Source organism: Brassica rapa, chromosome A02 (genome assembly GCF_000309985.2).
Source record: "Brassica rapa cultivar Chiifu-401-42 chromosome A02, CAAS_Brap_v3.01, whole genome shotgun sequence".
Classification (NCBI taxonomy): Eukaryota; Viridiplantae; Streptophyta; class Magnoliopsida; order Brassicales; family Brassicaceae; genus Brassica; species Brassica rapa.
Window position 1 is genome coordinate 15082512 of NC_024796.2, and position 13029 is coordinate 15095540.

The following is a 13029-nucleotide window of genomic DNA, read 5'->3' on the forward strand; positions in this document are numbered from 1 at the left end:
AGAGCACTTTGAAATTATTATTTTTAAAAGAGCACTTTGAAGAGAGTTGAGTAATAAGAATACCCTAGATTCCAGATAGAAAAGTTGGCAATAAAACATGTTTTAACTTCGTCTATAGCCTAATCGAACGGCCAGTGTTCTCAAATTCGATGACGTGAACAATTCTTGACCATCCATCTGTACGTCTTCCCAACCTCTTTGTTTTAATTTTAACTATATATTCCAACTAAAATAAATAAGAAGAGAACAAAGAAATATAAAAAAATAGAGAAAAAAGGAAAAAAAGACCTCTCTGTTCTTATTTCTTCTTCATCAACCACTACCCTTCTCTCTATACTCATCATATCTCTGTTTTTCTCTGTTCCGTATCTGTACTTTGTTTTCAGGTAAAAAAGATTATCTTATCATTTCTTTCACACACACACACACACGTGTGAAGCTATGTTGTTCTTATAATCTTATGAGTCTTTTAACTTTTGCGCTTGACCTTTATCTGAATTCTTTGTATATATAATATGTGTGTTTAGTGCTGTGTTTCTTGTGATTAGACTCAGCAGTCTTATCTTCAAAAAGAAGAAAATAAAAAAAAGTATATATATCGTTCACGTCTAGTAGTAAGCTTTTTTCAGTACGACTAAGTATTCAGACATCTGCTCACGTTACTAATGTTTGTGTCTGTTCTATACTTACATATATTTTGTATACTTACATATATTCTGTCTATTGATTGGTTTCTTGGAAGATTTCTCAGAGAACGTTTGTTTATATGTTTCAGTCACTGAAGATATGGTGAAGAGCCTTAAAGTGGATCCTCTTGCCAAGGTCACTGCCTCCACCACTTCCATGGTAAAACATTTTTTTATCTTCTTTTGTGTATAGAAGAGCCCATCAGAGCCATATCATGAACTTCTTGAGACGTATCAAGGCCTGCCTTGTCCATATGGTGGCTACTATGGATTCTACTATCCAGGTCTTGATGGTTCAGTTGGAGAAGCAGAGCCATATCATGAAATTCTTGAGACGTATCAAGGCCTGCCTTGTCCATATGGTGGCTACTATGGATTCTACTATCCAGGTCTTGATGGTTCAGTTGGAGAAGCAAAGGATAATGGATACTATGGTTATGGAACAGAAGTTCAGTACCCGGTAACTAATAAGTTTCTTGTGAATCAAGGATTAATTTAGTCGATGAATCGAGCTTTTTAATTGATCATTTTTGTGATCTTGATTTGCAGGTTATGCAAGGGGAAGATGGATCTTTAATCTACATGATGCCAGGGTTTCAATCTTATGATGCTAGTCCCACTTATATGCCTATAACCGCGGGTAGTGTGTCAAGTCAGGCTCTTCGTTCACCCATGTATGCAGCTCAAGGATATTATCAGAACCAATATGGCTATGGAGATGTTTCATCGCCCAACTATTTATGGGACCCTATTGGAGACAAGTATGTGTATGGTGTAGCTTCAAGTAACCAACCTTTGAAAGATAACACATCTTCTTCCAGTCATAACCATAGCAGTTATTACCCAAAGAGCAAGACTTCTTATGGCATGGGAGATAGGCCTAAAACACTGCGAAAAGTAACATCTTTCTTATTTTGTTGTTGTTCTTCTTCTCTCTTTCACATATACTGAGAAGACTTGACTGATCTTTTTCTTTGTTGTTTGGTTGGGTGATATGAATTACAGAACAGCTATGCTCCGCTCCCAATACATAATGAAACAGAGAAGGTGAAAGCGAGAAACAAAGATAATGTTAATAGTACTGAAGGAGAATGTGAGTCCTGTGTAGGTTATGTGATCAAAAGGGATCAGTATAACCTCCCTAGCTTTCAGACCAAGTATGAAGAAGCAATGTTCTTTGTGATAAAATCATATAGCGAAGACGACATTCACAAGAGCATCAAGTACAATGTTTGGTCTAGTACTCTCAATGGGAACAAGAAGTTAGACAGTGCATATCAAGAATCTCAAAAGAAGGTTGCAGAGAAAGGTGGAACGTGCCCGGTCTTCCTCTTCTTCTCGGTAATGCAGCGTAATCTCTATGGTTCATATTATAAGATGTTATGCATAAACACACAAAAATTAATAAAATTACTTTTATCTAAACATAGCATTAAAAGAATAAATTAAAAATTGATGCAATCAATCATAAAAAAAAAAAAATGTAAATGGTATTAGCAGTTTTGAATAAAGTTAAAGTTAGCATTAAAAACTAACATTTTATATTTTGAACACCAAAAACCTATGAAACATAGAGAGTATGATTTATTCATTTTTGAGACATATCTTGGTGGTCTCTGATGGGTTTTGTTTGTACTCAGGTGAATGCAAGTGGTCAGTTTTGTGGTGTAGCTGAGATGACTGGGAGAGTGGATTACGAGAAGAGCATGGAGTTTTGGCAGCAAGATAAGTGGACTGGCTATTTTCCTGTCAAGTGGCACATAATCAAAGATGTTCCAAATCCGCAGTTACGCCATGTAATACTAGAGAACAATGAGAACAAGCCTGTAACAAATAGTAGAGACACACAAGAGGTAGAAAACAATCTATTAGTGGATCAAGAAGAACTCATCTCATTGTGTTTTACCTTCATGTATAGGTGAGGTTGCCACAAGGGAATGAAGTGTTGGACATCTTCAAGAACTATGCAGCAAAGACATCTATATTAGATGATTTCGATTTTTATGAAAACAGAGAGAAGGTTTTGGTTCAGAAGAAGCTAAGGTTACATCCGGTTCAGATAAAGGTACTTATCTCTCTCCTCTTTAGATCTTTTAAGAATCCTTTTCTCGTTGTATGTATGTTATTCTCATGAGGGACATGGCCTTTCTTTCTAATGTCTTTGATTACAGAAGAAAGAAGAAGCAGACTTGGTTGCTGACTTCAAATCAATGGAGATATCAAATACATTCAAAGAGGAGACACAGACTTGACAGGAACTGTGAACTAACTAGGAGAAGCTGTCGTGTTTTGGTTTGGTTTGGATTTTATTACAAGTGAGTGGCGTCTTGTTCTATTGTTTTGCTGTATTTTGTTTTGCAGTTTGTAATCACTGGCAATGTAAGAATTTGATTTTTATAGTGAAACTTGAGAACAATAAAAATGCAGAAAAAGGATTATATATGAAATGAGTTCTCTACTATCATCAGTTTTCTCTTCAATGTGCCTGCAAATGATGGAAACATAAACATGGTTCTAAAAACCGGTCTAGGCGGTAACTCAATCTTAGCTGAAACGATTTTATTAAAATCCAATTTATGATTCAAATCGATTTAAACTAATCTAAATTGGTTAAAATCTGTTGCAGTCGGTTTAAATCGTCTAGTCTGCGTCTAGTCACTATTTTTCTACAGAGAGCATAATTACAGCCTAACTATTTTTTGCACATTGTCTAAAAGAGACTATGGCTGGCTCGGGGATTGTCCACTCCACCACCACGTGAGGTTCGGCCACCACGAGTAAGCGTTCAATTGCCTCCTCGAACGTTTACCACTCAACCACGACTTCTGAAGGGAACTTGTAAAGGATCTTTCTTGGTTGCCTGGCAGAGCCTTGCCTTATGCATACAAAATTAGGCAATTTCCTTGGCCCCCCTCTAGAATTTTTAAATTTAGGGGCCCTCTTTTCCCTATTACTTGGTTTAGTTAGTTAAATAAATTACTTTTAATTTTATAATTTAGTTAATTGTTATATCACATGGTTTTTTTTTTGTCATCAATTGTTATATCACATGGTAGTTTGTACAAAAAAAATTCTTTTAGACAATCTGTTTGTTTTCATTGTCTTATTTATTATAACTCATTTATATGCTAAGTTTATGTATTTACCTTTTTAGTTATTTTGTACATATATGTTTTATAAAATATATTTACAACTCATTTTATCTTTTTATATTTTTGAATTAACAATATAAATTTATAAATAGAAAGTTTTATTTATCATTAAATAAATATAAATACTAATCTTTACTATTTTATATTTATCTTATTTTATTTTCAGTATATATATATATATATATTATTTTATGATTATAAATTTATAATTTTTGGTACAAGTCTAATTTATAAAAACGTATATAACTTTATTTTATATAATAATTAAAAAAAAATATTAAACATAGATAAAAGTTTTTGCCTCAGGCCCCTAAAATCCTCGCACTGCACTGTTGCTTGGTGAAGGAGCTCAGGCTCTTCCTAGAGTGGCTGCTCCGGCTTGTCTTAGAGCTGCTTGCTCGTTTGCTTTATCAGCTATATGAGTTGTTCTACTTGGCGACGCTGCTTTTTTCATTTCTTCAGTTTCTGGAGTAGAGTAATTAAGTGGATGGAGTGGCAGATGCTGAGACAACATCGGCTCCAGCTACTTGTTAACTGTTCTTTTGTTTTTGTTTTGTAAATAGCTATTTGTTAATTTTTACCACTGTTGGGTTTATCAGAGGCTTCTTCAGCAGCTACATCACCTCCTTCATCGTTCTAACATCTTCTAGAGGTGGTTCAATGGTTGTTTAAGCTTCCTCCATTGTTGTCTCAACCCTACTAGTGACCGTGTAGCTACATCCTTAGTTTCTTCATTGTCACCTTAGGCCTCTTGTTGGGCTTCAGCGATACTTTATTAAGTTTATTTGTTATATATAGTTACAAGTTACAACATATTACTCGTTGTGCCATCTTAGCAGCGCGTGACTTTTAATCCTGTGGGCGTGGATTCGATTGCCACAGACGGCGACCATAACGTTTTCGAGTGAGCCTCATTTTTGACTATTGTTACCACTTACTAGTCACCACGTTACATGGCACCCAAGTGAATATTATATGTGTTGTTTTATTGCAAGTGAATTTGAATAATGCATAAGCTTTTGATTTGTTGATTGACATTTATCAATTATCATACATTCTCTTTTTTTTGTGGTCAAATATCATAATTCTTTTAAGCTGTTGGTTTATTTTGGGGTTATCCTATATTTTTCCTGAGTTTTTTTCTGTTAAAATCTGACTTGTGTCATAAGAAACCAACCATTTATTTGTTGATAAGGAATCCGTAACGTGTTGAAACATGTGTTGATAATACTAACTGATCAATGATATAACATGGAATTGCTCGTGCCTACAAGAGATGGTGTACACAACAACAACAAGCCAAGCATTCCCAATTATTTATTTCTCACAATTAAGATGCGTAAAAGTCTTGCCATACCATTTCTCACAATCTATACAATGTTTGTACGTTTCAAGCTTTTTATTTGGAAGAAAGAACAAAGCCATGGACGTTTCCTTTTCTTCTCTAAACGGTTAAACCAATATAATATTGGTGGCATTTTGGATAAATTTGAATAATTTGAATATAGTTTATATCTCAAATATGATATAATTAATTACATTATAATTAAGGCTAATTTACATAATATAATACTCAATGTGTTCCTAAATGATGCAAGTTTATATGTTTTTTACACATATTAAATTTTGTTATTAAATCTATTATTTTATGTTTATCAATTTCCAATTATTTTACACCAACAAGATTTCAAAAAATATTTTTTTGAAGTTTGTAATCTATCATTATTAACCAATAAAACATATTTAGTAAACATAAAACATATATTTTTGAAATAATATTTTTAAAAACATTTATCTCTTAGAAACAGAGTGAGTATATATGGAATGGAATCGTGATTAAATAATAATATTTCATATTAAAAGTTTGATAAAAGCTATATTTATTCTTTTATGGAACGTTATTAATTAAATGCTTCTTTAATTTAATAGTACTAAACATTAGTATCTTGACCAAAGAAAAAGCAATAAACGTTACTATAAAACCATGAAGAACGACGAGATGTATTGTAACAGCTCACGATCATCTTTAAAAACGGAAAAACAGCTCACGATCAAAATCAAAAACAAAATTATTTTGTGAAGCGGACCTTTTGAGGTATCATCGATGGCGAAGAAAGCAGTATTGATCGGAATCAACTACCCTGGAACCAAGGCGGAACTACGAGGCTGCGTCAACGATGTTAAGAGGATGCACAAGTGCCTAGTCGATCGGTTCGGTTTCTCCGAGAGAAACATCACTGAGCTGATCGATACCGACAACTCTTCCACCAAACCTACAGGCAAGAACATCCGACGTGCGTTGTTGAATCTAGTTGAGTCGGCTAGATCTGGCGATGTTCTTGTTGTTCATTACAGTGGACATGGGACGAGGTTGCCGGCTGAGACAGGGGAAGATGATGATACTGGTTATGATGAGTGTATTGTTCCTTGCGATATGAATCTCATTACCGGTAAGTGACAAAACTAGTTTGCTGTTGACTTTGACTCTGTTCTTTCTTGGTCGAATAGAACCTTTGTTTACCCTTTTTTTTTCGAATAGAACCTTTTATTACCACTTTGATCGGTTTTATGTTGAGAAATGGTTTTGCTTCATGAAAATTATCTTTCTTGAGATCGAAGTATTCTCGAATTTATCAGAAGATGATTAAATGAATAAATTGTTTAGGGTTTCAGATTCAATCTCAGGTTGGAATCTGGATGAACTGAAGCATGGTATTGATATTTTTATTTGGTTAAAAGTCAAATACAAAATAAAAATTACATAGTATGAATCTCGCCCTAAGTAATGTACCAATTAAAGATTCAGAATCTCCAAGTAATAAAAAAAATCAAATGCAACTTCTCATCAATTTTTCCTTCAGCTCAAGAAGATATTTTGCATATAGCTTCAGATTCACTCTTTTTCATATGAATATTCTTATTGGTGATTCCGTTCTCAGATGATGAGTTCAGGGAGCTTGTGGAGAAGGTGCCAAAAGATGCACAGATTACAATCATCTCAGACTCTTGTCACAGTGGTGGTCTCATTGATGAAGCTAAGGAGCAGATAGGAGAGAGCACAAAGAAGGATAAGAAAGATAAAAATGATAAGAAGGATAAAAAGGATAAGAAAGATAAGAAGAAGTCAAAGAAAGACTCTGGAACCTCTTCAAGATTTGGAATCAAAGACTTGGTGATTGAGGCTGTAGAAGAAGCATTTGAATCTAAAGGGATCCACATTCCTCACCACAAAGATGAGAAACAAGAAGCCAAGGTTAAAGAGGTTGAACTAGACAATGATGAAAAAGTCCATGTTGTGAACAAATCTCTTCCTCTACAAACCCTAATCGATATCCTCAAGCACGACACCGGGAACAATGATATCGAAGTTGGCAAAATCAGACCAACACTTTTCAATGTGTTTGGAGAAGATGCTTCTCCAAAGGTGAAGAAGTTCATGAAAGTGCTTCTAACGAAGCTACAAGAAGGTAAAAGTGAAGGTGGAATATTGGGAATGGTTGGGAAAGTAGCTCAAGAGTTTCTTGAACACAAGCTGAACAATGATGAAGAGTATGCGAAGCCTGCGATGAAGACACATGTGGAGAGAAAGCAAGAGGTCTATGCAGGTGCAAGCAATGGTTCTCTTGCGGATAATGGTATTCTAATAAGTGGTTGTCAAACCGATCAAACATCTGCAGATGCGAGTCCTGTGGGGAAACCTGAACTGGCTTATGGAGCATTTAGTAATGCTGTGCAGATCATACTTGGGGAGACAAAAGGTGAGATTACATACAAGGAACTTGTTATGAAATCAAGAAAGCTTCTTAAGAAACAGGGCTATGCTCAACGACCGGGGCTGTATTGTAGCGATAAGTATGTGAATGCTCCGTTTATTTGTTAAGGGTTGGTACTCAACAAAGTATGTGGAGTTACCTGTTGAATAAGTTATGTGATTTCTTTGTTGTTATGGTATTGTAACTTTGATTTGAATGTCAAGCGTTCATTATTGGTTCTTTTAAATTTTTTACCTATTTTTATTAAATTCTCAAATATTATTTCTGAGAACTGTGCTTGCTGAGAAAAATATTCTTTTAACTTCTTAACTTTGTATGTTTTGGACATGCATATATCATATATGTCCACTAAGGAAACGTTTAAGACCAAAGCAGAGGAAGTTTTTTGTTAGATAATATAATCTTACATCTTCTTGCCAATTTACCATGTGATATACACAAGCCTGATACTAAGAGTAAGAAAAAAAAAATATTAAGCCTAACGTTCAGAATTATCAAAGAATTGATAAAATAACTAAGACGGTCTTGCCAATCTTTATTTCCCTTTAATTTAACAATAAATAAATAAAAATACGAATCGGCATGGAGGAACTTGGTTGCAGAGCTTGAAGGGTTGGACTTGGTGTATGTCTCCTGAACCCATGCTAAATCTGCAAGAAAAAAAAGCGACACTAATCAATCGCCAAAGTAATCATTCAAGATATACTCAAGATGGAAACTACATGAGAAAAGTTCTTGTGATAATACCTTGTAATACAGTTTCTACAGCTGCATTTGGGATAGAGAGTCCCACCATTCTCTGATTATCCGTTGTAGTCTCTATTCGTGTAACTCCGATTCTCTTGTGACTTTGACGTGCCTGAAACAAAACGAAAGCACTGTTAAGTTTTCTTGCCAAAACTAAAACAGAGTATTAGAGAAATTTAGCAAAGATTTACTTGTTTGGAAATAGCTTTCTCAATGGTTCCTCATATGGGAAGAATGAGGCCACCCACAACGTTTACTTACTGTATTCTTCTTCCAACTGTGCAATACTCCCCCAGCTTACACTACCGCGCATACACTGTACCTCAGATACAAATTCATATCATTAATGCGCAATGCCTGCATCAACAGTTATGAGCCACAAGGCTTAAAACCTGAAACACACATCTATTTCTTTTTTTTTTGGTTTTTATATAGATTGATTTTTATTACATATGAAAGTTACCCTGTTTATGAATACATATGCAACGAATATACGTAAAACACACTCGAATTCATAATGAATGACAAAAAGTACAATTTCTTATATCTTGGATATTTCTAAATTAAGTTGACATATGAAAGAACATTTTTTACAGTATTAATAGATTTTCGACATTTAAAACCAATGAAAGCATATCTACCACTACCAACAAGCGTACGACAATGTATGGTTTGTGTTCTTCGCATTCACTATTACTAACATAGCCAACTACTACCAACAACTACAGTTACTAGTATTCATCCCAGGATTGGAAGTTGGAACGAAGATCATAGAAAATCATTTCGAATAACTCGTACATCTTCCATTAACATTAAAGTTAGATAATACATAAAACGACAATGATGTGCTTATAATTAAATCTACATTACATGCATTCAAAAATCTTCATCATATTCATATCATGCCATCACACTACTGATGATATCACTGTTACCCTGCCGATCTTTGCACTCTTCCTCGTCCATAGTGTCGCATAGATCACTCCCTCTAGTCTCTGGCAACGCGACCGCAAACAGTCCAAGCAAACCTATAGCCAAACCGAACAACCCGAACGACCAGAACCCGTTTTTTCGACCCGCTGCCACCATAATCGGGCTGAAAACCCCACCAAGAACCAATGCCTGTCTAGTCATTGCGATCGCCGAGTTCCTCACGCATGTCGGAAACAACTCGATTGTGTATATCATCTCAATGTTAAAAGCCGAACACGCGCAAAAGTAAGAGATCAGCTCTAATACCAATTGTAAAGCCCCGTGGCTCCCGATTCTCATATTCTGTAACGCGAATATGAGAACGCTCGAGACACCACCTAAGGCCGTAAACCCGATGAGTGCGTTTCTCCTGCTGAGTTTGTCCACGAGGAAAAGCGTTATGAGGTTCGCTGGCAAATCCATCAACGCGTTAAACGCTGCACTCATATAAACGTTGAAATCGAGATTCGATAACGCTAAAGGCATCCCGTAGTAGACCAAACCGATCCCAAACGCAACCGCCATAACCGCGGTTAATCTCCTAAGCGCCCATCTCTTTTCCACCAACACCTTCATGGCCGCGTAGATGTTAACACTAGGCTTCTCGTCTTCCTCCTCCTCAGTTGGTAAGCTCGAAAAGCTCATGGTACCATCACTCATAGGAATCGAAGCAACTCTTTTGAGAATCGAAATGGCTTCTTCTCTACGACCTCTAACAAACAGCCACCTCGGAGACTCGCAGACGAAGTACCGAACCAGAACACAGTAGATTATGGTCGGAACGGAGGTCCAGATGTAGAGTATCCTCCACGAGTTCCCTCTATTCATATAAGCCATGGCAGGGAGAGACAAGAAGCCAAGCATGAAGCCGAAGAAGCTCATGATCCCGACACGTCCTCGCCACCTCTTTCCGACAAGCTCCGTCGAGAGAACAAGCGCACACGTCCCGATCGTCGCTCGACCAAACCCGTTAACGAACCGGAAAAAAGCGTAAACCCAGATGTTCGGCGAGAAAACAGTAAGCATCGTTGATATCGACATCAAGAGACAGGAGAGAAACAGCATGTTCTTACGACCGAGAGAAGAGTCTGCTAACGTAGAGAGAATCAAACCTCCGATTAAACACCCGACGAAGAAGGAACTCTCAGGCAAGCCTTTGACGAACGAGCCTGAGCATTGGAGACCCCACTCGGAGATGACGGAGACGTGAGGAGGGAAGTCCCAGGACCATGAGGTTTTGGGGAGGATGCAGATGTTGGAGATGGAGTCGTGACAGAACGACTCGCTGCAGTGCCATTTGGGTTCGAAGTCTGTGAAGACGGAGATGAATGTCTGTTGAGCGTCGAAAACTCCGGAGAAGGAGACTAATGTGGCCTGGAGGAACTGGGCCCACCCAAAGCTTCCAATGTACCTCTCGATCGTATCGTCGAGGGATCTCGGCGGTGACGAGTTTGAATCGTTCAGAAGCGGCTGAGTTGGTTCAGCCATGTTGCACGAGTTTTTTCTTTTCTTTTTTTTTTCGCTTTTCCCTCTCTTGTCTTGTGCCACAGCTTCTCAAACGGCGAGTCTTTTGTCCTGCTTTTATTACAGAACATTGTGTTGACTTTTCAACATGGTAATAACAATTAATTTTTATCAAATTTTCTGCAAACACTTACATTAGATTCATTTAGCAAATTTGATGATATAGGTTAAATGCAACTTTGATTTGTATATAATCTGATATACACGTTATTACTCTTCCTCTATTTCAGTTTATTTGATGTTTTTAAAAAGTATTGCAAAATAGGTATTTATGACCAACTACATAATACTGCAATTTTTAATTATATTTAATTATCTTATGTAATCAAGATAAAGTTTATAAAATTAGCAATTGCTTAATTTATGTATATCAATTTAAAATATCAACTAAATGATATAAAAGATGTTATTTTAATTTGGTAACACTATAGTAAATAAAATAGTTAGTTTTATGTTAAATTTTAGAGAGTTTAGATGATTTTAAGTTTTCTATATATTTAGCGGTTTAATCATTGGTTACGTTGCTGGGATTTTTCTGCGTGTACTTAGAAATTTATCGAAATAAGATAGTGTATTTTAATCTGACTTATACTTTACTTTATAATATAGTGTTAGTGTTAAGTGTTAACCAGTTTGGAGGTAAAGCGTAGCTTGAGTAAACAACAATTGTACAGTGGTCCTTGTTATGCTAGATAATAGGCTGGTTGGTTGAGATCACGAGACACATGTGCGATAGAAACTATACCAACTTGTACTTTAACAATCTACATTATTACGAGGCACTTTGCTCAGTCCTCAACGCGCCACGTCAACATTTTGTAGATCCCATTTTTAAAAACTACGAAAAAATGTCAAGTACATGGTCTGAATCCAGGTTATTAAGATATAAACACCAACATATATACCACTAAACTAAAGTATATTTTATATATTGATGCCAAAAACTAATATATATATATATATATATATATATATGAAGGTCGGAAGCCCTTGCTTCGTCGGCTTCCTCTGAGGGTCGGATCTACAAGTATATTATGAGTTTCATATTTAAATGAGATATATCACGTTATAAGAAAAAAAAGCTCAAGTTTGCAACAATTATGGTTTTTCCATATTGTAAATTGCCATCATTTAACATGAGTTATGGTTCTTTTCATCATTGTCTCAGACAAGTCTAAGTTACAAAAGTGCACTGTGTATATGTTTGTAATCTATTTTTTCACCGGTGAACTCTTCATCTCAAGAAACAGCAAGCAAGAGTTCCTGTTGTGAAAGAAACTCCAAAGGCTCCTGTCTCACCACCAGACGTGGTGCTGGAGGGTAATGAAGAGGAGGCAGTAATTATTGGGGAATCTGTGGGGGGATTAATGGAGAACAAGGAGGAAGTCGAAGCTGATAGAGGTACAGCTGAGAAGGAGTCACATAAGGAGGGTAAAAGCAGTGCTATAGAAGCACCAATGGTACTTGGTGAAGCAAGTAGCTGGCTACTGGTCTCTCCGGCTAAGGTTGGAAGACCCTCTGGGCCCCAACAGGAGGAGGACATTCACATTTCTGCTTCGAAGTTCACAGTTCTCAGTTTGGATGAAGAGGAGGAAGGAGAGATTATGGACAAGGAAACTCAGGTCACTGAGGCAGCAGCTAATAGTAACTTGAGTAATTGTGAGAATGCAGAGGAGGAACCTAACGGTAGGAATGGAGAAGAAAGCTTTCATCTTGGGGCTGATCAAACCATGGAAGATAAGAGATTGGGAGATAAGAAAGCTCTCAACAAACCTAAGGAGAAGAAGGCAAAGTCTCAGGATGCAAATCCGTCGGCTATGAGCACTAGGTCTTCTCGCCGCCAACAATAAAATGTCAAGCTTCTTTTGGAATGTACGCGGCTTCAACAAACCGGGGAAGCACGCCGTTGTGAAAGATTGGCTAAATAAGAATAGTATGAAGTTTTGGTGTATTCTGAAAACAAGGGTGAAGGAAAAGAAGGCAAACATGATTTTAAGCTCTGTGTTTAGTGACTGGTCGTCTATGACCAATTACGAGCACAGTCAAGGAGGCAGGATTTGGCTGCTATGGAAAGATACAGTTAGGATGACTCCGGTCTATAAAACAGACCAACTGATCACATGCTCGGTCGCTCTGCCAGGTGAAGAGGAGTTCTTCTGTTCTTTTGTGTATGCG

General features: G+C 36.6%; 3 protein-coding genes across 7 annotated transcripts; 2 read left to right on the forward strand and 1 right to left on the reverse strand.

Moving 5' to 3' along the window:
* Nucleotides 1-229: 229 nt before the first annotated feature.
* LOC103853183 (YTH domain-containing protein ECT2) lies at nucleotides 230-3150 on the forward strand. Of its 5 annotated transcripts, none has more exons than XM_033284774.1 (9): nucleotides 230-386; nucleotides 776-846; nucleotides 880-970; nucleotides 1076-1146; nucleotides 1236-1583; nucleotides 1692-2027; nucleotides 2327-2539; nucleotides 2605-2751; nucleotides 2858-3150. In XM_033284774.1, the coding sequence occupies exons 2-9, from the start codon at nucleotides 787-789 to the stop codon at nucleotides 2936-2938; spliced, it is 1347 nt and encodes a 448-aa protein (XP_033140665.1). In that variant the 5' UTR covers nucleotides 230-386; nucleotides 776-786; the 3' UTR covers nucleotides 2939-3150. The 5 variants fall into 5 exon arrangements, with proteins under 5 accessions (XP_033140665.1, XP_033140668.1, XP_033140666.1 ...); XM_033284777.1 differs by having other exon boundaries at nucleotides 231-386; nucleotides 883-970; XM_033284775.1 differs by lacking the exon at nucleotides 230-386 and adding an exon at nucleotides 482-667.
* A 2624-nt stretch (nucleotides 3151-5774) lies between these two features.
* LOC103853184 (metacaspase-5) lies at nucleotides 5775-7865 on the forward strand. The gene is made up of 2 exons (XM_009130101.3): nucleotides 5775-6288; nucleotides 6778-7865. Exons 1-2 carry the CDS (start codon nucleotides 5943-5945, stop codon nucleotides 7716-7718), a joined length of 1287 nt encoding a protein of 428 aa, XP_009128349.1. The 5' UTR covers nucleotides 5775-5942; the 3' UTR covers nucleotides 7719-7865.
* Nucleotides 7866-9126: 1261 nt separating this feature from the next.
* LOC103853185 (organic cation/carnitine transporter 2) lies at nucleotides 9127-11062 on the reverse strand. Its single transcript, XM_009130102.3, has one exon. It carries the CDS (start codon nucleotides 10816-10818, stop codon nucleotides 9259-9261), a length of 1560 nt encoding a protein of 519 aa, XP_009128350.1. The 5' UTR covers nucleotides 10819-11062; the 3' UTR covers nucleotides 9127-9258.
* Nucleotides 11063-13029: the final 1967 nt, after the last annotated feature.

Coding starts and splice junctions, on each gene's coding strand:
- LOC103853183 (XM_033284774.1), top strand. CDS start 787: ATGGTGAAGAGCCTTAAAGTGGATCCTCTTGCCAAGGTCACTGCCTCC. Junction 1,584..1,691: donor GGCCTAAAACACTGCGAAAA/GTAACATCTTTC, acceptor TATGAATTACAG/AACAGCTATGCTCCGCTCCC. Junction 2,540..2,604: donor ATAGTAGAGACACACAAGAG/GTAGAAAACAAT, acceptor CTTCATGTATAG/GTGAGGTTGCCACAAGGGAA.
- LOC103853184 (XM_009130101.3), top strand. CDS start 5,943: ATGGCGAAGAAAGCAGTATTGATCGGAATCAACTACCCTGGAACCAAG. Junction 6,289..6,777: donor CGATATGAATCTCATTACCG/GTAAGTGACAAA, acceptor TTCCGTTCTCAG/ATGATGAGTTCAGGGAGCTT.
- LOC103853185 (XM_009130102.3), bottom strand. CDS start 10,818: ATGGCTGAACCAACTCAGCCGCTTCTGAACGATTCAAACTCGTCACCG.